Source organism: Corella eumyota, chromosome 1 (genome assembly GCF_963082875.1).
Source record: "Corella eumyota chromosome 1, kaCorEumy4.1, whole genome shotgun sequence".
NCBI classification, from domain to species: domain Eukaryota; kingdom Metazoa; phylum Chordata; class Ascidiacea; order Phlebobranchia; family Corellidae; genus Corella; species Corella eumyota.
The window spans coordinates 17,705,522-17,733,313 of NC_137490.1; the positions used below are offsets into that span (position 1 = coordinate 17,705,522).

The 27,792-nt window shown below is 32.1% G+C and overlaps 1 protein-coding gene across 1 annotated transcript; it reads right to left on the reverse strand.

Moving 5' to 3' along the window:
- Positions 1 to 511: 511 nt before the first annotated feature.
- On the reverse strand, positions 512 to 27,636 carry LOC145747294 (dynein axonemal heavy chain 5-like). Its single transcript, XM_082564873.1, has 86 exons — positions 27,516 to 27,636; positions 26,946 to 27,043; positions 26,696 to 26,820; positions 26,339 to 26,505; positions 25,999 to 26,232; positions 25,729 to 25,854; positions 25,455 to 25,631; positions 25,224 to 25,330; positions 25,030 to 25,144; positions 24,829 to 24,951; positions 24,057 to 24,272; positions 23,480 to 23,673; positions 23,168 to 23,310; positions 22,884 to 23,084; positions 22,554 to 22,741; positions 22,278 to 22,449; positions 22,056 to 22,201; positions 21,795 to 21,911; positions 21,557 to 21,696; positions 21,347 to 21,462; positions 21,043 to 21,242; positions 20,642 to 20,959; positions 20,326 to 20,527; positions 19,973 to 20,208; positions 19,652 to 19,870; positions 19,418 to 19,523; positions 19,105 to 19,300; positions 18,832 to 18,979; positions 18,544 to 18,690; positions 18,201 to 18,346; positions 17,852 to 18,005; positions 17,517 to 17,680; positions 17,201 to 17,357; positions 16,882 to 17,094; positions 16,538 to 16,762; positions 16,233 to 16,405; positions 15,923 to 16,101; positions 15,700 to 15,848; positions 15,430 to 15,566; positions 15,252 to 15,348; positions 14,992 to 15,178; positions 14,703 to 14,912; positions 14,291 to 14,501; positions 13,903 to 14,116; positions 13,682 to 13,793; positions 13,391 to 13,543; positions 13,127 to 13,243; positions 12,862 to 12,995; positions 12,612 to 12,722; positions 12,366 to 12,488; positions 12,181 to 12,273; positions 11,858 to 12,022; positions 11,579 to 11,716; positions 11,365 to 11,483; positions 11,037 to 11,240; positions 10,779 to 10,918; positions 10,473 to 10,612; positions 10,248 to 10,382; positions 10,033 to 10,156; positions 9,746 to 9,903; positions 9,519 to 9,635; positions 9,234 to 9,416; positions 8,946 to 9,145; positions 8,560 to 8,758; positions 6,795 to 6,962; positions 6,549 to 6,668; positions 6,167 to 6,380; positions 5,978 to 6,081; positions 5,766 to 5,900; positions 5,519 to 5,674; positions 5,257 to 5,439; positions 4,955 to 5,125; positions 4,599 to 4,786; positions 4,277 to 4,467; positions 4,048 to 4,169; positions 3,757 to 3,906; positions 3,428 to 3,673; positions 3,093 to 3,312; positions 2,690 to 2,929; positions 2,337 to 2,506; positions 2,018 to 2,233; positions 1,848 to 1,928; positions 1,619 to 1,750; positions 1,391 to 1,543; positions 1,062 to 1,296; positions 512 to 929 (listed from the first exon to the last, which is right to left on the reverse strand). The coding sequence occupies exons 1-86, from the start codon at positions 27,603 to 27,605 to the stop codon at positions 775 to 777; spliced, it is 13,998 nt and encodes a 4,665-aa protein (XP_082420999.1). The 5' UTR covers positions 27,606 to 27,636; the 3' UTR covers positions 512 to 774.
- Between the last annotated feature and the right edge of the window lie 156 nt (positions 27,637 to 27,792).

Sequence of the window (27,792 nt, forward strand, 5' to 3'; positions counted from 1 at the left end):
ACAAAATTATAAAAAAGAAAACTTACCACATTATCAAAGGTAAAAACAGTGGTACGTAAAAAAAACATATAATCCAAACCAGGTATCCATTTCGTTCTTTAATTGATCAGTTGTCACTACATCAGCAATTTGAGACGCATTCATAACCAATTTTGATCTTAATTTTAAACATCACTAAAAATACTTTTGCTTGTTAAAATTAAAATTGACAAATTAAGTATAACCTTATAATAAACATTTATATACACTTTATCGGTTTCTCATTCTTAAACAAATATTCACGTTGCCTTAAGTCTTATTTAAAATCTTGTAAAGATGCAATGTAACCACCACAAAAATATAATTTTAAAATAATTCTTTTAATGGAAAATGATTTTAAAAACTAAATTTAATCTTGTAAAAGTCGATAGAGTTTTTACTTCTTAACAAAATTTGATCCTTTTGTCTATTGTGAGCTATTTTTTAGTTTATTTTCAGATTTAAATAATATATCAATTTTCGATTTAAAAATTTTAAATTTTTTTATTATAAAGTATACTGCATTTTAAGTTTAAGCTTACAAAAACACTAAATTAGTGCAAAAAGTTTACACAGTTATCTAACTTTTATCTACTAATGCTATTTAAAATATAAAAAAATATGCTAATACAAAATACACTAGAATCACAGAATTACAAAACATTAAAAAAATCTGACTAAAACTCAAATTCTTGTAAAAGTTTTTGTCGCTATTAATATATCAACTATTTCCATTATATAACTTCACTATAATAACTACTTTACATCACATAACAATGCTACGCCCCTTAGCACCCAATTATCTGGAGAAACCAAGGTTTTTAGGTTAACTTCGGCGATGTAATTTCGATCGGTACGTAACGGCTTCTTGTAGATCGGGCATCCGTAAAACTTCGTCTCATGTTTAGATTCTAACAAGGACATTAAATAAAAGTTAAGGTGTAAAATATATAACCATAAAAAATATACTTTAAGTATAAATACCCTATACTGGTTAATTTAGTAATGGTGCACCGACCCAATAAAGTTTATTATACACTCACGTGTTTGCACAGCATCGATCAAAATAATCGGCATTAACTCGAACAAAACTTTTTGTTTTGATTCCACCAATTTTTGTCCTCGTTTATCCCAAGATGCCCCTTCAAGGTACAACCCGTACACATATACGCCTTCTTCTGGCGCTATTTGCACGTCGTCAATCGATGTGAATTTAGTGACCTCATTATGAAGTTGAACACTGTCAAGAGCCCATCCTTTGTGTGCTCGCGTTACCTCCTGTAATAAATACAAGTTATTTGATTCTATTTAAACTGATTATCGTAAGGGTTAGTTTACAAGTATAAAAAACGAATTGGTTTTTAGTTCAAACCTGTTTCATTGCGGTTAAGAATCCTTGTGGATTGAAAAATCCAGTCATCCAAAAAGCTTTGGGCTGACCACCAAAACACCAAGTTCGAAATTGTGCATTTCGATCAAGCAACTCTGTGAACCAAAAACCTAACGTGCTAGAAGGCCACGAAACCTAAAAATAATCCTTTTTTAATTTTCTGGTCTAAATTGAATTTTATAAAATTATCAGAAAATCATTAAAATATACCTTAAGCCATTTTGCTGGGATCCTGGCATCGTACATACAATCAAGTGCATCTCGCAAACTCTCACTCATTATTATTGTTCCTTCAATCGCCAATTTGAGGTCGTTTAAGGTGGAACGGACCAACGTGATCACCTGCAAAATAATCACGTAAATAACAAAAAAAAGAGTTTAATATTTTTAATGAAATACAATAGCAGAAAAAAATTATTAAATATATAGTATTTATCACTTTTTGCATTCTATCTATCTCCTGTCTCAAGAATATGTTCATCGGCTGCAATGCCCCCATAATTTTCAATCTTTCTTTAACCTAACAATAAAATTATTTAATTAAAACATCAACTTTTTTAATATTCAATTTCACAAATCATAAGTTCGATATTTTAACTTTCTACCAACCTCAAAAGAGATATAATTCTGTGGTAGCTTGGATAGCATATCGTCAGCCAATTTAAATGCAACATCTTCTCGTGTTTCTCCACTTCCACCACTGCTGTCTTTTGGCTGGATGCTAAGTATGGTATCAAGTATGTCTTTAGCACTCGTGGTTTGGTATGTAATATCAGCGTTGGGATGAAGTCCGAATACCTCTGGTGTATCACTTAATGGTAGCGACTGCAAAATTCGCATTTTTGTTACAAATTAGTAGCATGTTAACTAGCATTTCAATTTACGTAATATGTTGGAAAAAATTCCATATACTCGTTTTATAACTTACTTGGATATGCTCCAAATACTGATCGACAGTCTTGCAATGGGGAATGGTGTAACCCTTGTAAAACTTGAAAGAAGCATGGAACATTTGCTCGCTGAACCAAACACGAGCAAAGGTGTTTAACAATCGTTTGTCGTAATCATCTGTAACTCGACCTCCATACTGAATTTCACCTGCAAATAATATTATGTAAAAGGTTAACTACGTGTTTAAGTAGACATATTAGACATATTATTAGGCATAGCAAGATTTTCCTACCTTTACTAAGTATTTGTGATATCAAAATGTACTGGACAAAGTTACGAAGGAGATAGGCAGGGGTTTTCACAATAACTTCTTTTAAAAATTGTACTCACCGATCATATATCTCACAGTGTTCCACGACACCCCCTTCTTAACATCCATATCATCTAAATGATTTTGCACAAACTGCACAGTTGCATTAAAATCGGCTTGGTTAAACTCGTAAGGTATGTTCCAGCCAATCGGTCCAAACTTGCGACGTTCTTGGACTGTTGTGTGCAAGAAAGCTACCCCAAATAGCATAGGTTTCCACTGCGGCATATTTGATATCTCAAGTTGGTCGTGCGTAATTGCTAAAATTTTTAAAAAACAATAATATTTATAAAGTTATTTAAAAGGACTATATTTAATGTTTACATAAATTGGTTGATTTTAAGTATTTGAATACATGTTTCCATTTTCCCATAAGGCTATTTTTACTTTAGTACTTATGTAGAGAATACTATAAATTCTTACTGGAATAAGATCTCTTTAATCCAGCCTTCAACCCCTGAGGAGGTTCATTGGTGAACTTGATCGAAGACTGAAGAAGAGTGATAGGGAAGCGCGGATGGACCTCCGTGGTGATCCAGAGACGGAAGGAAGGATCAACGTCTTCTGTCTCCGTCACGGTGATAAGTAATTCCTCCAGAAAATCAAGGGCAAGATGACAATTTTGGAGCAAAGCCCAACCTCCCTACAAATATTGATCAATTATTCTTATTTTAAATTAAGTTAATGTACTAAAATTTTATATTCAAGTTTCATAATAATAATTAAAATGTTTGAATAAACTCTGTGCAGAAACTTACGTTTGCCATTGAATGCTGCAGCAATCTTCTTGCATGAACTTCCTGACCTTGTCCCATGCTTACATCCTTGCAATCTAACTTCATTCTTTTTGCCAAACCTTCTATTTGAACAGTGGGGTCAGATCCCATAGATAAAAAGCAAATCATTGGGGTGCGAGGACTGCTTTCACCCCACATTTTCTCGAGGTCAAGAATAACCCCTTCAGCAAATTCTGGTCCCAAAGTTTCAACGATGTATTTGCGACTCTGTTATCAATTTAAAGATAATAAATTTTTTTGACTTAAACTTGCAAGGAAACCTTTTCATATATTTTTGGTTAATATTATACCTGAACCATTGTTCTGTCGGGACACCAACACCTAATAAGCAAAAGTCTGTGAAAGACTTTTAAGGAAACTTCGTAACCATCAGGAATATTTGCATCCTCCGGCGCTTCTTTGTCAAACCATTGTTTCCACTGTTTCTCATTGTTTTGGATCTAAACAAGAAATGGATAAACTTAATTTTGGTCAAATAGATAAGGTATAAAACAACTAAAGAGGTATTATGTTTAACAAAATAATTTGTTACGCCCTTATGTAAACATAGTAGTACAGTTTTATTGACATTTTTTAAGTACCTGTCTTAAAACGTCGTTAAACTGTTGAAGTTTTGAAAGTTCGACCAAATTTAGCCAAGTAAGATCCAGTATCCATTTACAAGGTTTTGGTGGACATGCTTTTAAATCCAGTGATGCGCCCCCTAAATGTATAATATATTTGAACAAGCTTTCAAAATATTGCTACTAAAAATATTTAGCAAAAGCTTACTTAACACAGCAGTAAACTGCTTAAAAAATGCAAATTAACCTTTGATGAATGTCAAAAATTCTTTGTGTTTAATGTCCTTGGATGTTAGCTGAATTTTAAGTGCCATCAACAAAGTAAACAAGGTCTTGTGTGATTCATAATATCCACGTGCGGCGTACTTGTACACCTCATACGTCATCACAGTAATGATGTTTTCTATTCTTTTATGAATAATCGGACTTTTACCGGCTCTGTAACGTAAGCAACATGTTAAGAAATTAACTTAAAACATAATCTTCTTGTATAAATATAATCTTTATGTTAGTTATTTCTTAACAATGTTAGCAAATCAAACATCATAATCAAAGCAAGTTTAACTTACTTTGCAAGTGACAAATCGAATAGACCCAAAAATTGTTTAAGTGAGGTTTGGTACATCACATTGACCATGGACATCTCCACTATCAGAAAATACAAAATGGAACCTCGGGTTGCTACTGGTCTGTATTCTTCTCTAGAACTATTAATCTGAATTTCTGTTTCCGCCGCATGTAGTAAAGTTTGGGTCACCTTTAAAAAAATTATAAGTTTTAAATAACATTAATAAAATGGTGCAACGATCAAGCCAAAGCATCAAGTTGAACAGTACTTAAACTTTAAGATGATGTATTATAAAAAAAAATTGAAAAATAAAATAAGATTGCAATATTTATATAAAGAACTTTTTATATTTTTTACCTCTCTTGCTGTTTCTTTTGTGTTGTTTAACACACCTAACAGGCTTTCGTCATCAACTAAACTGCCTTTGGTAGAAGTAAGTCGATACAACATGTTGTCCTCTAAGTCCTTCATCCTTCTCTTGTTTTTGGTTACACCACTTAACAACTCATTCCTCTGCTTTTCCAATTCCTGAAAAACAGAAAAAATTAAATTGATGTAAATTAGATAACTAGATCAACATTTCATAGCAATTAAAACTGTTTGATTCGTCTTTAACAAGTATTTAAAATAAAGTAATGGTAATGGAAATAAATGATTACTTGTTTTTCAGTCAGTATTACTCTTCCCAACAACTGATCCTCCAGCCCTTTAACCGTAACAGTAAAGTCAATAATAGATGTTCTAGCACTTATTTCAGGTGTGTATGAAGGGTTCGGAAGTTTAGTTGTTATGTACAACATAAATCCGTTCATTACATCTACTTCCTTGTCTCCCACTTTAACCTAAAACCAATTTTTATATTAGCAAAATAATAAAAACGCTTTTAGAACAGCCCTAGTATATATTTTAACAAAAATATACCTTGTATGTAGATCCAATTTTAATAAAGTTTTTATCTAAAACATTGTCCAAAGCTGGATCTAGTTCTTCAGCTATGTCCTCAATCAGAAGAGGACGTCCAATCGATAATGCATCTTCCAAATGTGTCCGAAAGTATTTGTGATTTAAAGAAGTAATCTTAATTAAAGTAATAAAAAAGATAAGTTTTTTTACCAAAAAACCTATGACAAAAATATAAAAAATATTAAACTTTCTAAGATTTTATTACCTGCATATCTTTTCCATTTTCCTTGTTTTTGATCCAGATTTTTCCTTGGCCTTGTGGATCAATTAACAGTGGATACCTTGCTGCTTTGGTAACAATAATTCCGTTTTGAATGGACAGCTCATCGTTTGGTAATCCCTAAAAAAACGCAATTTTTTTAAATCCACAATCAAAACTAAAAAGCAAAACTGGTTATCGGTTTAAATAATAAAAACCTGTAGATTCCATTCCGTGATTGTAGCGGGATCAGTTAGCATTTCAATAAGGTTAAGGCCATCGCTGTATGGTATTCTTCTGCTCTTCATTTCGACTTGCCACTCTTTATAACAAATTTAAAATATCATAGTAATTTATAATCTTAGAAAAGGTAAAATTGCTAAAATTAGATAAGTGTTATAATCTACCTTCTAGTAACAGGTTTCTAAATTCTTGGTTAAACGGTCCAGCGTAGGAGAGAAATGCTGTTGCAATCAATACGTCTCCAACTAGTCGCCTGGCCTGTGCAGCAAACTCTCTGCTTTGCTCAGTCCATCTCTCTTTTTCTCCCTTTAAGTTTTCGATCAACCCTGAAGCTGTTTTCATCTTGTTTCGGCATTGGTCGGCACTTGCTTCTAACTCCTAATAAAAAGTAAAACAAATACGTTTGTCGAGTCAGCATTTTTTATACGATAAGTTAGTTACTAAGACAGAATATAAAGTTTATTGTTAAAGTGATTCTGTTTTAAAAAAGTAATAACGTTATTACTTGACAAATAGTATACCAGTAAAAATTAAAAAAACGCTTACTTGTTTTTCTCTGGTAGCAGCATCGTATCTAGCTTGTACAACGGCCAATTCTCTATTCTTTTCCTCCAGTTCAGCCTCGGCTTTTTGGAGATCGTTCATTGCAATGTTATAACGAGCTTCCTAAAAAATAAATTATAACAAATTTATAGCAGTTGGTAATTTAGTTGATACAAAACTAACCTTTGAATTAATTGATTTTACATGACTAAATTGTAGATAATATTTACAGTAGTAAATTGTTCAAACCTGTACAGCTAGATTAGCTTTTAATGGCAAAACTTCTTTGTTAATAGCATAAAAGTTCGCCATGGCCTGTGTCCAAGCACAAAGTCCAGCCACATTTCCACAAACCCTTCTTGCAACATCAATGTTGTAATCTGGTTGGTCAAAGTAAGGTTGCATCAACTCCACTACCTTAAATTTAAATAATAAAAAATGGTTAAGTGTGAAAGAATAGTGTATAAAGAGCGGGGGGGCTTTTTAAAATAAATTCAAATATAACTTTCATTTCCTGTTTAGGATCAAGTATTTATTATGGTTTTAATAAATATTAATATGTATTTCATCATCTTTAAAAAATCAGAAATTTGTTATTGCGACAAAGGTGCGCTTAGCAAATATTACATTATGAATAAATAATATTAAACCTCCCCCTTACGTCGGCTCTAAATAAAACAAATGGTTTTGGGGTTCTTCCCAAAATAGTTTCCTGTAAATTTTATTTGGTAATTAACATAACCATACTACAGAACATCGTTGCAAACACATTTTGGTCTTAAAAACTTCTGCTTTGTTGTTTAAAATGTTGGGCACCTAAATGTACGGACCAAATCTTTGTTCAGTTACTACTTAATCGGTTGACGTAATTTGGGCGCAACAAATATATTCCCGTGGTTATTTACCAGCGCACTACCCATGGTATTTTTCAAGATCTACAAAAGAGATGCTTGTATAAAAATACCATTCAGTTAGCTTTGTTATATGGTAAGGAACTAAACTTAGTTAGGTAGGTAGATAGTAAACAATTTTTTTTTAAATTAGATAAGATAAGCATAAATAATGTACCCTATGATACAATAATACATTAACAATTTAGTTTATCTAGTTTTAGAATTTTTAGGATTTTGTGACGTCTAAATAAGTAATATACGTAATCATGGAAAAAGAAGATCGTTTAAAAGAAGATCGTTTATATAAAAATGTCACAGAAATCGATGGCAATATAATTTCCAGAAGCCATACTTAAAAGATCACAATTTAACATGTGTCAACAAATAAATATCTTTCCCGTGACAAGAATGTTAATAACATGACTGTTGCTTTTAATACCAGAAACAATGAAAACTATGCTCATTGTTTGTGGGAACGTGAAATAAAATACGAAACCAATAAAGTACTGTTTGGATTTTCAACAGTTAGAAACGGAGAACGATATTACAAAGAACTTAAAAATACTCGATGGTGGTTTTTCCGAAACACTTTTAGACCTGGTTTAGTTAAATATGAAACTTGTAAACCTCAATATTTATTCAAACTTGTAGGACTTTCTCAAAATGCGGCGTCTGTTATTCAATATAATTTAAGCAATAAATTTCTCGCCATAAAAGACTCTAAATTAACTTTTGTTTCACGAGAAGAAGATGCAGCAAGTTGGTACGTCAAGGAAACGTAAATTCAATATGTTAAACACGTTGTTTTCCCTTTAATTTTTGTTTTACATTATAGCCCTTTTTTTTGAAAATACTCGTTTAATTTGAATTTTGTCAATTTAATGTAATAATTAATTTGTTTAAAATTATTTGGCAAAAACATAACATGTAAAAGTAGATTTTGTTAGGCTAAAGCATTTACATAAAATTTAGATATTAAAATTTTGTCTGTCGGTATCCTAATGATGATATTGTTTTTAATTATAAATATTCCATTATTGTATATGTTATTTTATTTTTAATAAAGCAAACAGCAAAAAAGTAAATGTTATCTAAAAAAGAAGTTAATTAAAATCTCATACCTCATCGTTAATCGAATCTTTGTTAAAATTCTGAAGGTTGTTTAAAAATCCTGATTCTGTCATCATCTTTAAAGATTCACTCCAGGATGGTTTAACTGTTGGTTTCTCCGGATCCTGGCTTACCTGATCCAGCCTCCTTTGGAAAAGAATGAGGACGCAGTCCATAATTCTTTGGATCAAATGGGGTGGATGACCAAGTCTAGAAATTTAACACAAAGTTACTATTAAAAAATATACAGCAAATTATTAAACGCAAACAAATAAATTTTTTATAATGTAAAACGTTCTATTTTGTATTCAATAATTTAAATATTTATTAAACATCCTGAGTTTAAGTAAATTGGGACAAGCCTGCCACTTAATAGTAAAAAACAAAGTAAATATACCTTCGAACAGTTGCAATATCCGCAGGTTGAATAGTTTTTAAAGCAGCTTCAGCCATCTCCAAAGCCGGTTTTGCTTCCTGCAGTTTGATCTCTGCTGCTGCTTTATCAACCGATATAACGTCAACGATCGATTGTGCTTTGTCTTTAACCTTTTGAACTTCTTGCTTGACACGCTCAGCAGCTTGGGCTTGAGCCATAACCTTTTAATTTGAATAATTTAAAGTTAAGTCGGTAGACAAAAACGATTTAAAATAAAAGGTTACTATATATCAAACACAGATTTTTTACCTCTTCCAACATTGTCTTTGCTTTGGCTTCTGCTATTTTTAGCTCCTTTTCCTTTTCCACCAATTCCTCGCTCAAGATCGCAACAGAGCGACCAGCTTCCTTTAATTTTTCAAGACCAAGTAGCTTTCGAGATGCTTGCTCGTTTAGTTCGGAATGTTTTGCACTATATATCTCTTTGTAACCCTAAATCATAAAATAGTACATATATTTATTTCTTCTTTAAATATTAATACAACCATTACTTAAACAGGAATACTGAATAGCAAATACTATTTATGTAGGTACCTGAATAAACGAGAGATAAGACTTAGGTGTCACGTGCGTTGATCTTCTGAATCGTTGAAAATAATTGGTGCATTTCAGTGCAACGTCGTCATGATAAGTACCCATTGCACCTTGAATCTAAAATAATGCATCATCAGTTATAAATATTCTAACATAGTGGAAAGCACTTAAATATCCTTTTAAAAGAAAACTTTAAAGCTAAGGTGTCATTAGATAACCCACTATACCTGTTTTTTAACTTCTGGTGTGCAGCTTATTTCGAAAGATTGAAGGAAATGTGTTGAGACAGCAATGAGGGCATCTTTAGGCCATCTTCTAAACCAATCCATTGTACATCCGGATATCAAAGCGGGGAACTTCAAAGATCTGTTTCGAAACTTTTCGCCTATAACAAATTAGAATACCAGCAATACAAATAAAAAGATCGGCAATGTAAATGACAACCCATTAGTATTGCTCTAGGTAAATTTATGTGATTTTTTTTTCATAGAATATATTCCAGATTTAAGCTTACCGACTGGTGAAAAGCAAAGAACAACGTGAAGGTTTTGTCGAACTCGGCTCATAAAGTAATCGTACAAGTTTTCATTTGTTGGAGGTCTTCGCGGAAACTCCTTCTTCATTACAGCAATCAATTCCTTTAAACAAAATACATAAATTAAAGACATTTAAAAATATAACAAATTTTAGGGTTTGTTAAACGAAGATAGGAAGTGAATTTAGTAATACTTGTAATATTTCATCCATCTCATCTCTAGCAAACAAATTTGGTACTTCTCCAGATGAAAGTACATTGTTCAGATATTCAAGAAATGATTCCTCTTTTATTTCGTTATCCGTAAATATAAATGTCACTCCTTTGCCCTGTAAAAAATTAAAAGGTAATTTTTACAAGGATTGTATAACATTTATAAATATATAGGTGAGATTTTTTTGTCTAAGGGTATTGCTCACCATTTGTCCAGCTTGTTTGTATAAGATTTTGAGATCGTCCATCAGGTTGCTTGTGTTGTATGATCGAGTTAAAGTTATTTGAAAGTTAGAATATCCGGCAATAAACGAAGCCAACTTTGTCAAACTCTGTTTGCCAGAACCTAAAAAAAGTCAGACATAGAAACAATAAATTAGAGTGTTTGTACAAAGATAAAAATAAAAACCTAGTTTAAGTTGTTAGATTTTTCTCAACATGAGATTTAACTATCAACAAAAAAACAAAACAATAATATGCTTTAAAACAAATTTTGAATTGGGTCAAATTACCTCCAACACCAACCAACAAAGCATTCCCTCGAGGAGTTGCAATAATTCGAGATATTTTCACCAAGTGAATCATCGCATCTTGAAAGAACACAAGATCTAATTTCGAACCCCTAATTGTTTCGTTCATTTGTTCCAAGTACCTGTAATGTTAAATCTTTTTTGATCATCTAGTTTTTTAAATTGTATATAAATAAAAAAAATAACTGTAAAACAAACAATGGATTCAAATTGTTAAGGTAAGTTAAACACTTAACATACCCTTGTAATTTTTCTTCCAAAAATGAAAAGGACGGAATTGGATCATAAATTTTGGGTGCAGAAAAATCAAAATCATCGGGCTCGTCACCGGTGGGTTCGGGTGGTTCCCGAAGAAAATCAACAAAATAGGGATGCTCTTGTACCATCGGGGAATAACTTTCACCCAGTTCGGTTGTTACAACAGAAGTGAGTGCTTTGTCAAACCTTGAAAACAAGTTTCTATATGTGATATTACATTTTTTGTTTTAATCTTTATATGCAAGTGACAGTTAGCTGTGTAATAAAAAGGTACTAAACCTTACAAGTTTAGAATGGTTTAATATATTACCAATTACGATCGTCTTGATTGGTAAACCGATCTGCGATAACTCTTGTGCATTCATGCTTCCATAACTTCATTAATATATCTTCTGAATTTACCACGAGACTTAATGCTTTTAACATTCCCTAAACAAAAGAAGGTAAAGTTAATTAGTTGAACAAAAAAGTATTATTTTATATACAGAATTTAATTCAATTGTGCACTTTACAAAATAACCAACCTGCCAAATTCTACTCAAATCACGTAAGTTGAAGACATAATGAAACTTGGCTGGTGTTGGCAACATCTTAACTTTGGTTGCTTGCCATAATCTCCTGGTCAGCGGAACCAATTTTCCCAGCAGTTCTCTTACTTTATTCTACGTTAGTAAAATGTTATTAACTAAACAAAACTTTTCCAATAAAAATAATAATTAACATATCTTACTTAACAGACTACATTCATTTTCTACAGTCATTTTCAAATATTTTTTTTATTCTAAAAACTTTGTTTAACTTACGTTATATCCACGTTGTTCACAAAAATGTCCATATCCTATGACTCCAAAAATTTTATCGATTGAAGTATTTGAAGGTAAGGTGCAGTTAAAAATTGCAAACTGTCTCTTAAGACGCTGTGGGATGTCGTTTCTGCCGCCTCCTGGATGGATCATAGCAGCAATAAACTATAAAAATCAACAATTTAAAATTAGAAAATAGAATAGCATTTTTAATGTAAGCCAATTGTAAATAAGTGTAAGAGGTTAAACAAATTTTGTTTAAACATTTATTAACCATAAATATTTATTTTATTTAAAATGTTTTTGTTGGTTACTCAAATTACCTGCATATCAACAACGTTGGTAAAATCTCCTGGTTTGTCAAGGTTGTAAAATCCTTCATTTTCCAACAACTGTCTGACAATTTCGTTGGTAATCTAAAATCATAAGCCAAAGTAAAGTTAACAAAACAAACAAAAGTGATATACTACACATTTAGACAATATAAATAAATTTGAAATATATTAACCTGGTCCCCCCATTCGTTGATCACAGGCATGTTAATGTCGTCTACAAAAACTGTCATCTTTTTACCAGCTGGTGGCCCGTATGTGCTTCCCATGCGTTTCTCTAAGTAACTTTCAATTGTTCTCTGTTTAAAAAACAAAATTTCACATTTGTGTATTTTATGTCATTTTTTCTTAAATAATATATAGCTTACAGATTGCGTAAAGGTAAAGGCCAAAAGTAAAATTTACGAATGTTTCTGACATACCTGAAACATCATTGGTGTTGTGGCACTCGAAAAATTCATATTTTTTGATAAATGTTCTTCTGGATTGTAACCAGCCATGAATCCTTTTACAATGACAGTTTTTGCAGTACCCTAAAATAAAATATTTCTTAAATAGATCAAAGCAATTGATACACAATTCCATTTTTGTAGACTGATAATCAATTATGCAATATATTTCTTTGCCTAAGCTTTCTGTTAAAATAAAACAAACTAGTTTATAATAACTTACCTGTTCACCAATTAACAGAACTCCTTTTCCTTGTTTAGCACATGCTCTGATCAAAAAATCTGTTCTAACGTTGTCAACATTTGGAACAAGGATTGATCCATACTCAGGTGTTGAATCAGGTGGGTAGACGTATTCTGTAATTTAATAAAATATTTTTTAATATAGTTTATAAATATTTTACTAAGATGCAAATAAAAAACATTATAAACTTTTACTAACTAGTAACTTTGTCAAATAAGATAGGCTATTGAACTTAACCAAATACCTGATATTTTTGTTGCCCAATGAGCCCACTCTCCACTCTCATCGACCAAATAATCAAAGATTGTGTCCTCTGAATTTGTTGGTAGTTTTGGTAGGTCAAGATCCAAGCCTTCTGTTTCTTTTTTTTAAGATAATGGTTTTTATAAAAATTTTGTTAAATCACAAAGAATATTTCTAAATTTTATTAAATCACAAAAAAATATTTTTTGCTACTTTTTGGTGTACATATTTGATTTTTAACTTGATGATCAAGAATTTAAATAACCTTCCATAAATTCTTGTAATTTACTCCTGTCTTCAAGTTCTAACAAAGCCCCAATACTCCACATAATTGTAAACACGAATATCTTGTTCAACTGAGTTTGTGGAACCTCTTTCTTTGTTTGTGAATCATGTTTGATCAGACCATCCATTAAAACTATAAAAAAAGATTTAAAATCGCATTACGTATTTCCTTAAAAAAAAATTTGTACAAATTATACCAAACATTTAAACATATACAGTTAAAATATTTGTATTTCATTAAATATTGTGCCAGAAATAATTGCATTCTTACCTATGCATTGCCGAATGACAAATGCTTCAAGAACCTCCATTTTGAAGTTAAGATTTTGCATAGCATATCTGTAAATTACCGGAAAGCATCGTTCGTACAAGTTCTTTATCGTCTAAAAAAAGAAAGTAGCAGAATATAATTTACTCTAAAGCAAAGACTTTGCTATTTTGTACAATAGGTGAACAATACATTGTAGTTTTAAATAAAGTTTTATCTCTTACCATTGATTCACTTGGAAGCCGACATTTTAACCAAGCTTCTAATATTGGATTCCAGTCCAGCACCGACGAACTCATGAAAACCATTCCGTTTCTAGAGACTGTTGCTGGTGAAGCATTGTCAATGTTGTGAGGTTCAAAAATAATCTTACAGTTTGGTGCCATTGGGATTCGATCACCGTTCGCGAGTGTTAGAGTTTTATTGTCATCCAAAACGCTAAAAGAAATTTAAACAACGTTTTTTACAATATTATAAAAAGTTGTAAAAAAAATTTGAATGTCAATTAAAAGAATTGAATTAAATTTCTGTATACAACAATATTTTTATACAAAAAACATTATCTTGTATACTTTATATTTGCTGGAAACTTTTAATGTATTTTAAACATACCTATTCAGATTTTCAATCCAAATTGTATCCACAGGACCGTCCAACACTAGCCAAACATGTTCGCCTTTTTTTGCTCGTAGTGTTCGCCTCCAAAGCGTGCTAAAAATTCCATCTGTCCAATCATTTGTTGCAACGTCAAGTCGTCCGAACATTTGAGGTGCTGTGATAGCTTTTGGGTTCATTCGCATTTCTCTGTGTGCTTGTCCACAATCTATAAGAAGTTACAACATATTATTTAATAAATGTACAAAAAAAAATTGCACTGCGTTACATTTAGAAAAGGAATACTTGTTGAAAGGTTTAATACACAGCTTTATTCTTATATAAGTTGCTTATAATTGACAGCAAGTTGTTAAACAAATTGTAAAAAACTTATCTAAAATACTTCACATCCTATTAAATTTTTACCAACCTGTCATAGCTTTCATGAGTACGTGAATGCAGCAAGTTTTTCCACCTCCACTTGGTCCTAACGCCATCATACCATGTCTCACTCTCTGAGTCTCAAACAACTGAATAACTTTAAGAACCCAAGGTGGATGATGCACCAACTTCATCTCTTCAACTCTGTTTTTGATAGCTGCTTCCAATTCAGGATAACCACCTTTGTCCAGTGAAATGCCTTTAAAAAAATAAATTTTAAAAACAAATAGTTTGTAACAGGTAGCCAATAGGTGTTATGTTTTGTTAAGTTAAAATACCTGGAAACAAATCACTAATCAAGGATAAAAATAGAGGTTCGTCCTCATCTATTAACTTGGATAGATTCATGTCCCTCAAAACTCTCATTACTGTCATGTTTTCCGTGTCGCCAGGGTTTGCACGCTTTGCCGCGCCCAGTGTTCGCAAAACTGACAAAATGTTGCGAAGTCCAAAATCATAGTGCACCTATAAAAAGTATAAAATAATTTAAATACTTGAAACTATGTATTTGTTTTAAACGTTTAGAAAGACTTTGTACCTGTTTTGTCAACTGTTCCTCACACAAAGTGTAAAGAATGTAAAACTTTCGAGCTAATAAAATGTTGTCCTTAAAACCAACAGCAGCAAGTTTAACCCTGGAAAAAATGTGTTTTGTTAGTTAATACTACTTGAAAAACATATTTTTTTCAGCTAATTTAACCTTATTTTTAACTGACCTGATAATAATTTGTCTGTCAGGCACCATCATGGCAACATTCCTAAAATTAATTTTTAAGTTTTCAGGAAGTTCTTGTCTTCCAGCATAACCTGGGTTCATTGTTAAAAACAAACCAAACTCTGGGTTCATTTTGACCTACAAATAATGTAAATTATTTTTAAAATGCATACACAAATAGATACGTGTTTTTATTCTAAATATACGCTAGATAGTTATGTAGTTACGTAATAAAGTTTAGAAAGGTATAAGAAATCTGATTGATTTATACCTCATCACCATCCGTAAAAATAAATCTTGTTTTCCTCTCTTTTTTGCATTGAAGTACAACAGCAATTTGTTGAGCGGCCACCGACAAAACAGGAAGTTCAATTCTGTTGAACTCATCAAAACATCCCCACGAACCAGACTGTGCCAAACCTACATTACACAATTTAGATAAATAACAAATATATTAAACAACGTTTTAAAAATTTAATCGTGTACAAACTCACCTTTGAATATTCGGCCAAGTCCTCTAAAGTCCATCTGGTCAGAGCAATTAAACACTACGACATATTTTCCGAGTGCTTTTCCCATATCTTTAGTTGTCTCAGTTTTGCCGGTACCAGCTGGCCCAGCAGGAGCTCCTCCCATACTCATACCAAGAGCCTGAGCCAATGTTATATAACATCTACAAGAAAAAAATAATAGTTTTAGATCAAAAAAACATATAGTCTTTTCCATTGTTGGGTCTTATCTCAGGCAATCTTATATATGAATTTTGTCAAGTTAAACCTAAACACAAACTTTGTATAAATTTACCTGTCTGTAAGGGGTGTTATAACTAATCGATCAGTACAGCCCAAAAATTCATTTTGGTATATGAAATTGACGTCAGTTATGGAAGCAATAGTTTTATCTTTGTCTTCGTCGAAGTAAAATCGACATTGCTTTTGCCATTCAAAGTCTGCTGGGCTCTTGATGTGAAGTTTTACCTAAAATAAAAATAATATACAATTGCATAAGATATAAGAATTGCTTCTAGTTTTGAAAAAAAATAGTTAGCAATGTTATTCTAGGCTACGGTATATTCTTTTTATATTAAATCCAGTAACAGTAAGTCTTACCAGGTCGTCAAAGATGTCACGCTGGTGCACATGTATTGTAATTAGAGTTTCATATTTAGTTCGCTCCATCAATGTTAAAGGTTTAGTGGTCATTTCGATCAATGTGTTGAGCAAAGCAAGAAAGGCTTGATTAGTTGTTTGCATTATTTTACGATCGTATTTGGCATTTGACAAGGCCTCCGTCGCATCTCTTGTCCATAACATTTGTAAACCCAAAACACCAACCTACAAAGTGAAAGATTGGCGTAACTTTGGCGGTTTTAATAAAATTAAAAATTAACTACAAAAACAGCATCATTCAACAGTTATCTACACGATTTTAACCGACAATAAATAATTAATACCTGAGCAGGAAATGTGTTTAAAAACTCAATCAGCATGAAGCTTGTGTCTTGTATTGCCATGAAAGCCGTTCTAATAATTCCGTGGACAGATAATCTAGAATTATTCAGCAAAAGTTGTAGCCATATTTCAACATTACCTTCAGCTAAGACCGGTTTCACCAAGTCAATAGTTTCAGATTCTTTTGACGAAATTGCAAGAATTCGATCGTAGATCTAAATTTTAACAATACCTAGTTTAAAATAACTTTAAAATAAATAATTTTTAACAAAATTCTTAATAAGAGTGTGTCTTTATGAGTAAATAAAAACTGCTTTTTACCTTTTCGTGAAACTTGACTGTCTTGATATTATCAAACACGTTCAAAAGATGAGCTTGGATGGTATGTGAATCACTTGCTTGGCCCAATATTTCAAGAAGAGCTGGATCCGATACAAAGAAAAACCGAGGAAATAGTAAACGTTTCTTTTCCAGATACCTAAAACAAAAAAATATTTTTATTAGTTAACAACTGGTAATGATGATAAAAATAATCTACCAAAATTTTTGACAAAACGTTATAACGTCAAATATTCTAAATTTTAAAGGATACAATTTAATCAATCTGTATTAAAATTATGTTAGGTGATTAAATTACCCTGTAAGTGATTTTTGACAAAGTTCAAGCTGTTCGAGCAGGTGGGGTAATAGTTGTTGCATCGTTTCATCCCCAACACAACACTGAACAACCTTGTTTGTCTCGTGTGCTCTTGTCATGATACGAACCCAAGTTTTGTCGATATTGGAAAACCTCTTGGCTTCCTAAAAAATAAAAAGTATTTAACATTAATAATAAATGTGTTGTGTGGAACCCCTTCAACATAGGGCAAAAGTTAATAATGCAATTTTTGTATGTTAATTTATTTAGCAAAATATTTTACACTTGATATTAAACAATTTTTACATATACCACGTAAAGAAAACATAACTAACCTTTGGTAGTTGCTTAGCGATATCTCCACCGACAAACACAGCTTCAAGATAAACCCACAAGTTTTGAACTGTCATCCAATTCTCTATAATCTCTGTTGTGTTCGTTAAATTTTGAACCCATTTTTGTATGCGTGTCCGGAAGGGTGCGTTATATCTAGCAAAAAAGATCACTTTAACAAACTCAACCTGTTTAATTATTTGTTAATGTAATGTTAATTTACTGAAATGAATAAACTATAACAAACACACTACAGCTTTCTGTGCAAACATAAATATTGGATTATTTTTATTTTACAAACATTAAACAGCAGAGCTTGCTTTGTTTTTGCGAATGGCAAAAAAAAATTACCTGTTGCTCATCAAAGAGCTTAAAATCATTAAACTGTCCTCACTCGCCATCACAATTTCTCCAGTATGATCTCCTCTTAATAATAACTCTCCCCTGCTCTTAAAACCTGCGAACACGAATTCGTGGCTGTCCCATTCAGCTATAACCTGAAAAACCAACATATTTGAAGTTAAAAACGAAAATTTACTGAATTAATTATATTAAGGTAAGTAAAAGAAGAAATATATTGAGGTAAGTAAACAACTTTTTTTATACTCAGTTGGAATCCTAAAATTTATTTTAACCTTAAATTTACCTATTTTCTCAAATGTTTTCTGTAAGGAAAATACAACTATAAACCTACTTGTTTTAATTTTGCCTCGATATCTCTTTCCTTGACCGCAGCGATACAAATATCTTCAATATCTTCTTTAAACTCCAACAATGGAGCTTCCATTATACCACGCAAGGTGAACGCTTCGTTCTCCACGTCGAATTCGTGGCTGGTTACCTAAACAAAAACAAAAATTAAAAAAACAAAAAATCTATAATAAAAAACTATTTTATGAAATATAATAATTGCTAAGTTAATAGTAGTAAGTACACAACTGCATCTACATTATAATTTCTTAAATGAAAAAAGCCTTCTTACAGTAGCAATACGATTCCAATGTCGTTCCTTCATTGCCTTGTTCGACATAAGTTCGAGTAACGGACAAGTTTCGCTAAAGTCATCAATCGTCTTCTTTAAGTCAAGAAAAGCTTGCCACTCTCTTAAAGCTCTTGGCAACATTCGACATCTAACATATATTAAGTAACTAATTAGAAACGATATTACTAAAGTATTGACAACATGTTAACATTAAGTTTAATGCTATATTAGTTAAATTTAAAATATTAATATTATGTTGGTTATAAAATCCACCTTTTTTGAAACTCCAACAACTCATCATTAATTTTGTCGATGTCAATTTCCGACCACATTATATCAAAATAAGAGTTAACCCTTTCAATTACATTGTTGTAAAGATTGTAGAGCTTTTGAAGCAAGTTAAGTTGACGTTTGATTTCGTCAAGTTCCGGGTAAGGTGTAACCGGTAAACCAAATAGTTTTTCACCGCCTGCAAAACATATCATTATTATTTGTAAGAAATCTTTTTAAATATTATCTGCAAATTATTTGCAAACCCTTCTCTAAGTAATTTTAAGTCAAATTGTTTAAGTATTAATACGCTAACCTGAATAGGTGTTATATTTTCTCCAAATAGTATCAAATCTGTTTTGAAAAATACTCAAACGGTCACTTGCTTCTTGTGGAGGAACACCTTCTACCATTGGTCCATTCTAAAAAATAAAATTTAATTTAACTTAAAAATAAAATATCAATTTAGAAATAAAGTTTAAATCTGATCAATATGTTTTGTTAAAAAGATATAAATAATCATCACTTTTTGACATATATAAACAATTACTTTGTCATAGTCCTCAAAGAAAATCCTGCAGTCAATTTTAAACTGGGCAATATTGCTTATTAGTCCTCCTCTAAAATCGGGTTGTATTTCACCAAGTTGATGCTGATATTCGATAGATTGACTGAGCACTTTTTCCCATGTATATCGTAAGGTATCAACTCTCTCAGATTCTTCTTTTAAAACAACCAAGTCGAACTTGTTTTGTGTACTGTAACTTGTCTAAAAAATAGTTATTAATTTATTTAAAGGGTAAAAGAGTATATTTTTAATATTATTTGTTACAATTAAAGTTTTTAAAATATGTCAAAATTTATCTAATACCTCAATCGGGGAAATCATCATGTCAATATCTATCTGTCGCTCACGAATCTCACGAAGACTTCCCATCACGATCCTGATATCATCCAAGTCCTTCACGGGCCTACTCATTCTTTTTGTGACGTCATCCATAAAAGCAAAAATCTCCTCCATCTTGGTTTTGTATTTGTTGTTACAAAGTTTGCCATAAAATGCCATCCAAGCTTTGCACTCGGTGACAAGAGCTAACTTTAGTTTTTCTGTTACAAAAAAACAGTATTTAATACCAAAGTAACTTCAGCAGCCAAATAATCCATTATGTTAATTTTGCTTCTTTATTAAATGTAAACTTAAATAAAAAAGTATAATAAACAAACCTGTATACAGTGCAATAGAGCCGACCACTAAATAAACAGGTTCGGCATTAATGTAATCAATAAGAGATTTGTAAGACAAAATAATTTGTTCAAACTCATCTACTCCAGGAGATCTCTCACTTAACTCCTCCAACACTTCATCCCTGTCTAACTTCCAAATATGGTGATACTTTTTAAACTCCAACAAAGCATTTTGCACTTCCTATTAAAAAATGCAAAGCATACAAAGTTAAATAAAACATAAAATAACTTGTTTTCTGAATTTGCAAAGTTTTGTTCTGATTAAATTACCAAATTAAAAATAAAGATGCTTTACCTTAATAGTAGAATTAATGCTGTTGCATAACTGCAAGTACAACTTATTGACATCCTTGTTATCCTTAATAGCCTTATAATAATTCTTCACAGGTGTTAAAACACCTAAACTAGCTGGCTGTGCCGCAATCTCCACAAACGAAATCTTGCTCTTGCTACGTGGAGTGACAATAAGACTCGATTTTGATCTCGCTTGAGATGTTATAGCTGTTCCGGAAGTTGCAGTGACGTTGGATGCTGCGGAATCAGAAAACACGCTCACACTGCCAATGCTGTTTCGCCGTTGTTGGTCAAGTGGATGAAGTTGGTCCCGTTTTGACTGCGAATAACATAATAACAAATAGCATCTTGAACAATTGAAAAATCTTAGAATGTATTATTAAAGTTTAATATAATATATACCCTAATTGGTCTATCCTTGTTCCATTGCGATACTCCCTTCATAACAAGCAATATATATTCTGAAGCTCTGGTTATAGCGACTTGAACTTCGTCTAGCTTTGGACTCATTCCGATTTGAGGTATCACCAAAACTGCGTTTGTACGAAGCAGTGGAACCACTCGAGGTTTTCGTTTTGTGTAATCACTGCTAGATGCATCGGCTACAAAAGATTTTATAAATAAAACCCCCATAATATGCATGTAAATTGTGTATAAACTATGTCTAAAAGTATGAACATTCACTTAACATAGATAAAAGAATTACCTATGTAACGCTGTAGGTTTGATGATAACAAACGCTTCCTTAAAGCTTCTAACGTTGCTTTTACCACTTTGACAAGGGCCTCCATATTTCGATGGTTAAAATGAGAAAGCAGCTCTCTACAACAAAATTTGTTATTACATAAAACTTACTTGATCACTTACAAGTTAATTGCATGAGAATTTATTAAATATCTTAACACCAAACTTTTACCTTGCTTCTTCTTGCATCTGTGTCATCATGTCCTTCTTCTTTTTTCTTGCACTTGCACCACGTGATATACTTGCTGACGTCATTGTTCTCTCACTTTGTGCACTTGGTGGAATATCTATTTTTGATTCCTCGTCTTCAGTCTGTAGCGCAATAGTATATTTTTAGCAACATAGAGCAAAACAAACTATTTGAAAAATAATATTTTATTTTGAGCCTCATGTATATAAGTATTTCTAACCTGATCGCCTGATTTTTGTTGCCCAAAATCTAAAAGCATGTCAATAAGTTCATTTGTTGCTTCTTCGACCATTTGTGACTTGGCTTGTAAAGTGTGGACTCCAGCAACACATAGCTCCTACAAAAACAATACTGTTATTAACTGAAAACAAACACACAGGTAAAAAAACGGTTACCCAATCTAATTACTTAAACAATACAGAACCAATTTTCACAAGAACTAATCCTAAAACGTTTTAATGGCTTTTACAATTCAACATACTCTAGTGTGTTCAATAAAATCCTGAATAGAAAGGGGCTCGTCAGATGGTAAATCAATCAACTTGGTCGTTCCCATTTCAACCAACACAGCATCAATCCTATACTCAATCAAGTCGTTGATACGATCCAATAACAACTCCAACTCGGCTAAAATTAAGGATTATCAAATTCAAAAAATGTTTAAAGTGTTTATCCACGGAACACAAATATTTTACAAACTGACCTAAATTCTTATGCACGTTTTCTATGAACTGATCAATGTTGATGCTCGTCCAGCTTAAAACAGTCAGTCCAGGCTCTAACGCATCGACCACTTTTGCCATGTGAGGTGTCATTAGAGGTTCAATCGCCCCCAAAACTTTACTTCGAATGCGGTTGTATTCGGACAACACAAACTGTAAAGAGAGAATTAGATGTTAAATTATAAGGTTTAAAAAAGATTAGAATTACAATAAATGCAAAACAGTTTAACACAGTTGAAAGAGATGATGTTTGATACCTCCAACTTGTTGCTGTGTTCTTTAAAGGCCGCCTGTTTTTGTCGAATCTTTGTAGCTGTGAGTGGAACCTCAAGCTCCAGCCTAGCCATGCACTCAGTCTCTTTAATAAGAGTCAAAATCATAGGGTCAAAGTTTACATATAACTTGTTAGAATCCGGATGACGAACTAGTAAAGAAGCTTGCAAACCTAGACAAATAATTCCGATTTGTTAACAAGTTAAATTTGTTTAATAAAAATGTTTGCAATCTGAACCCAGCAATTTTGTCTCTTATTAAACAGCTATGGTATTTAAAATAAAGTTAGCATGAGAAATGTTTAAAATTCTTACCCGCTTTGGCGTAATCGACTTGTCTTAGCCAACCTCTATGGTACAGAACCTCAAATTCCAACAACACTTTTGCCACTTTGTTATAATTTCGAATGATTCGCTTTGCCTCGGTGCTCTTAAGCAGTTCCGGGGCTTCCTTTTGTAGCAACTCCATTGGCTCCTGAATTCTCCGAAACAGCTGTCGAGCCCACATTATCTTTCCTGTTTAAAAAACATAAAAAAATGTAAGTTTTTGAAAAAAATGATTAACTTATCTTTAGTTTTTATATAATTTGTAAATTAACCTGCTATAGGCGGAGTGTCACGCGGTGTAACGGGGTCATTTTTTTGCTTTGTATAAATTTTCGAGATTGCATCAACTTCTTTGCCATAATTCGATAAAATGTTTTGATATTTTTCATCAATATTTAAATCTGGTATACCCAACCTGTACCATAATAAAATATTTTAAAAACTAACTTTTTATTTTTTCTGATGTTTAGGGGTTATTGGCATAATTATATTTTAACAATATGTTGCTTTAAATTTAAACAATTCTAAAACATAGTTTTTTTGTTTAAATGTAAGTCAAACTGTCTCTGTTAAAAGCCAAATACCTTTCATATTTACGAAGCAAGAGAACAGCCCTCGAAGTACTGTGGAGTTTGTCAAATTGTTGGTCAACACAGTTAATAATTTGAACGTGTAAATCGTTAATAGAGTTGTTAAAATCATCAAAATCGTTATCAAATCCCGCATGACGTTGATCAAGGGCATTGTAAGGCTTCTTACGCATGTTTGTGACTATCACCTGTAAAAAGATGAATGTAACAATAAGCGTCGCTCACTAGATGGCACTAAAAGCTTAATAAATATGTAAAACGTTAATAAAAGCATGAATAGTCCGGTAGTGTGGGTAAGCGGACATGGCGGCAGACTACGAGCCGAAGGGTTCCGGGTTTGAGCCGCACCATTGCCACACTATTTGCCCTTAAACCCGGCGTTTACGGATAGCGCAAACACGTCATAACAGAACACCCTTCCCCAATAAAAAAAATAAAAAAACCTATCATCACCTTAAGGTGATATGAAAAAAAAAAATGAATATTTCGCATTTCAAAATTGTCACAAGAGATATAAAATTAAAAAGAAGTTAATAACATGGCAAGTAAGGTTAAAAACTTATAAAAATACCTGATATTTCCCAACCATTGGTTCCAATCCTTCAATTTTAGATTTCTCCAAAGCCGAGTAAATCTTAATTGTTTCAAACATGTGAAGTATTTTTTCCAATCTTCTTACCAAAGCTTCGAACTTTCCGAAAATGTACATTTCACTGAAATCAAATTTTCTCTCGTTGGGAGATTCTTCCAAGCGTTGTTTGGTGCGCAGAAAACATCTTTTGTATTCCTATAAAAATACAAAATATATAAGTGTTACATTTTATTATAATATCAACATTTTAAATTTTATAATTTATTATGTCAGGGTATGTAGTCCATAAAAATAAAATAAAGGAAGTTCTATGCGTTTTATCAACATTGTATATTTAACAAAGCAAGTTTAAAACGACAATGATAATTTTTTTTTGTACTAATCTTATTGAAAAAGAATTAAAATAGCCAATTTTTCAATTACACTTCACAAAATTCGTGCTGAGACTTGTCTTTTAAGCCAATAAAAACTACAATTTTCTCGTCGAGCTTAAGTCAACATTAATCGCGCCGTGTTTATTTTGACGTCATAATTCAGTCAACAACGCTGAATTAAATCAAACGTTTGGTTTGTCTCGTTTCTCTTGGCAACAATCAATAACAATACTTTCATTTAATAAAAAAAAATTTGGCTTTAATAAAATCCAGCAGTAAAAAAGAGGGTGTATTAATAAAGCTTTTTAACATTGTATTGGCCTGCAAACTCTTAAAAATAAAATAAGCATTTTTTAAATAAATAATTTGTATTTCACCTTGTTTAAAGTTATACAGGCTTGAAGTTTGCTGATAACTTCATCTCTTGGCATATCCCAGATCGTGTAAATACCATTCGATGTTATGTAAGACTTACAGCTCGACACCATTTGATTTGTAACCTAAAAAACGTTAAAGTAATAAAAAAATAAAACAAAAATTGTGTTTAATTTGTTTTGGTAAAAATTAAAAAAACGCACCTTAACAAAGAGTGACGTCATCTTTTCAGAAGTGTTGTAATATCTGCTAATGCTGTGTATCATTCGGATTGCATTGATTAAATGAGGGACGGCATCAACCATAGCGACTGGATCACTATTTCAACAAAAAAATGTTACGCTGACGCTAAACAGGGTACTATTAACAACATGTCAAAATAAACCTTGTCGTTTACCTGTTGTACAGAGGGTCACAGAACTTTTCCAAAGTATGCAAATACTTGACATTATCTTTTGCTTCGTTTGCTACATCGGTTATTCTATCATCCAGTTCCCGCCATGTCTAATAGCAATGTTTAAATTCTTTATAAAATTTACACAGTAAAAATATGCCGACATCTTTGTTAATTTTTAATAGATTTGTAACAGAAACTGGCAACAAATGGCAATGCTTTTAAATTACTTACCAACAATAACTTAGACTTTGCCAGATGTAAAATTCCCAGCACCGCACGGACCCTTTGACTTTTTAGTTGTTCCAAGAGAAAGTTGAATTTCGAGGTTCTGCGTTTCCAATGATCAAGTTCTGCCCGAGGACCAATGTTGTCAGCTTCTCTTCTTAGTTGGGCACCTTCAGCTAACACCTAAAAACAATAAAAAATCAAAAAATTAATAAATAATTCTTTTAAATGCATTATTTAGAAATCAACATTTAAAAATAATAGATTCATTATTTTAAACCTGTTGAATTTGTTTGATCCAAACTTTCATAATGTTTTCCACCATTTCCAATGTTTGTGGTGACGAGGCGGCACTTGCGTAATCTGTAGGACCACGAAACACGCTCAAATCTAGCTCAATGCTTTCCTAGAACAAAACATTCAGTTAGAAGCCAAGTAAAGACTTAAAAACTAACAAATAATAATATAAATAAATATATATAATCTGCAACACTTTAAAAGGACGAGAAATTAAATTTAAATTAGTTGTAAAATTTATTGTCAAACTAACCTCCAGCAACACTTTTTCTTCAATACTTTCTTGAGCTCCAGCCAATACCCCAACAAACGACTCCAAATTGTTAAGAAACTGGTTCCGGAGGTGTTCTCCCTGTGGGGATTTTCCCAACTCGCCCCAGCCCGATTTGTTAGCTTTTAAAGCCGGGATAAAAACTTGACCCAGCATTTTCTGGATTGCAGCAAGAACACCGCCATCCGAAGCATCCATCATTTGCATGTTTATCTCCTTTGCAAATAAACCAAAATCATTAATTTAAATGTATAAACTACATTTTTTGACTATCATAAATTTTAAGCTGATAATACGATTGATTTTTTCAACACTTACTCACCCTGTGGATATTTTCAGCAGTAACAGGCTTAGCCGCATTACTTCTGAGAAAAAACACGCACTGCCCAGTCAATGGTGCCTCTGTACCATCCGTTACAAATAATTTCTTTCGGTTTGTCATCGGCGAGAGAGGTTTAGAGTCAGGTCTTCCAACTTGCAAATGTGTACCTGGTAAGCATAGGGTTTATTCATTGATTAAGTATGTGTAAAAATGTTTTTTAAGCGAATCACGCGACTCAATCTAACCAAAATATCATTTACTGTTTCTTTAATATCCCAAACGATGAATTAATAATTAACAAAATATAACTGTAACCAATCAACCTTTTTCAAAAATTACATTAAGTTAGGTTTAAACCTTGATCGGAATGACTTTCGACTTCCTGGTAGAAAAACATCAACTTTTTAGCTCCATTTGTTGTGAAAAACGAGTCAGCCAACAACAGTTGAGATCCCTCCAATAAAGCATCTTCTGTCTCCGAGCTAACACAAAAAAAAAACTTGACTTGTTTAATAAAAAATATAAGGGTTACATGCCTTAAAGTATATGCCTATTTACAAATGTATTGCTACAATACATGTTAATGTGAAACCAACAAAAAACATACCGTTCGATACGCAGAGCCCTTGAAACTGCATCGATTATATATTCATGCCTTGCATCAAGTTGAGCTCGTTTTGACTCTTTTTCCTCTTTCAACTTTTGCTGAAATAAAAATTTTTAAAATTAAAAAAAAAAAAAACGATGATTTCGTATTAAAAAATATCAAACACGGGTAAAGATCGTTAAGAACTTTTCATTGAATAAACTTTCATTTAAGTACTCTTAGTGGTATCTAAGCGCTCGTGCCAAAGCCATAAGCTTGCCCAATAATTCTTTTTTGGCTAGGTTAAGTGGCTCCGTAGTAAAACTTAATAGCGAGTGGTGGCAAAATAAATTCTTTACAATATTAGCATTTACTCTGATTTTACCTTGCTTTTATTTGGGCTACAATAAAAATTAAACATTTTCTCTAAATTTTAAGTTAGCCTGACGAGGTAGACCATTAGCATAACCATATAAAACATAATCCATTCTTGAAATATGTAGTTACTAACGTTAACACGGTCTACTAACTGACCAAACTTTGATTTTTATGTTTACATTATGTTATCTTTCATGTTATTTAGTATCTTACCAATGCCTCAGCAACATTTATGTGAGTACTTTGCCGATACTTTCCGACGGTCGACGCCATTCGTTTCAATCGAACATTTTCTGACGACATAACGAATAATTTTCTACACCCCTATTTTTTTCATTACTGTTTACTAATACTTAAACGAATGAGTGTCTAAGCAAACTAACGTGTAGGTAATGGTTAATATTTCTCACTTCATCATTTACATGTAGCTTATATACACACCGATATTAAGAAATAACTCTTCTGTTGTAACTAGTTTAAATCTGGTGCC

Bases quoted from the DNA above. Each gene is read 5' to 3' on its own strand.
- LOC145747294 (XM_082564873.1), bottom strand. From the start codon at position 27,605: ATGTCGTCAGAAAATGTTCGATTGAAACGAATGGCGTCGACCGTCGGA. The intron at 25,632-25,728 runs GTTTAAAATAAT...TATTGTTTTTAG, and splicing joins GGATCAAACAAATTCAACAG to GTGTTAGCTGAAGGTGCCCA. The intron at 19,301-19,417 runs GTTAGCGTATTA...TATGTTTTGCAG, and splicing joins AAAATATAACACCTATTCAG to GCGGTGAAAAACTATTTGGT.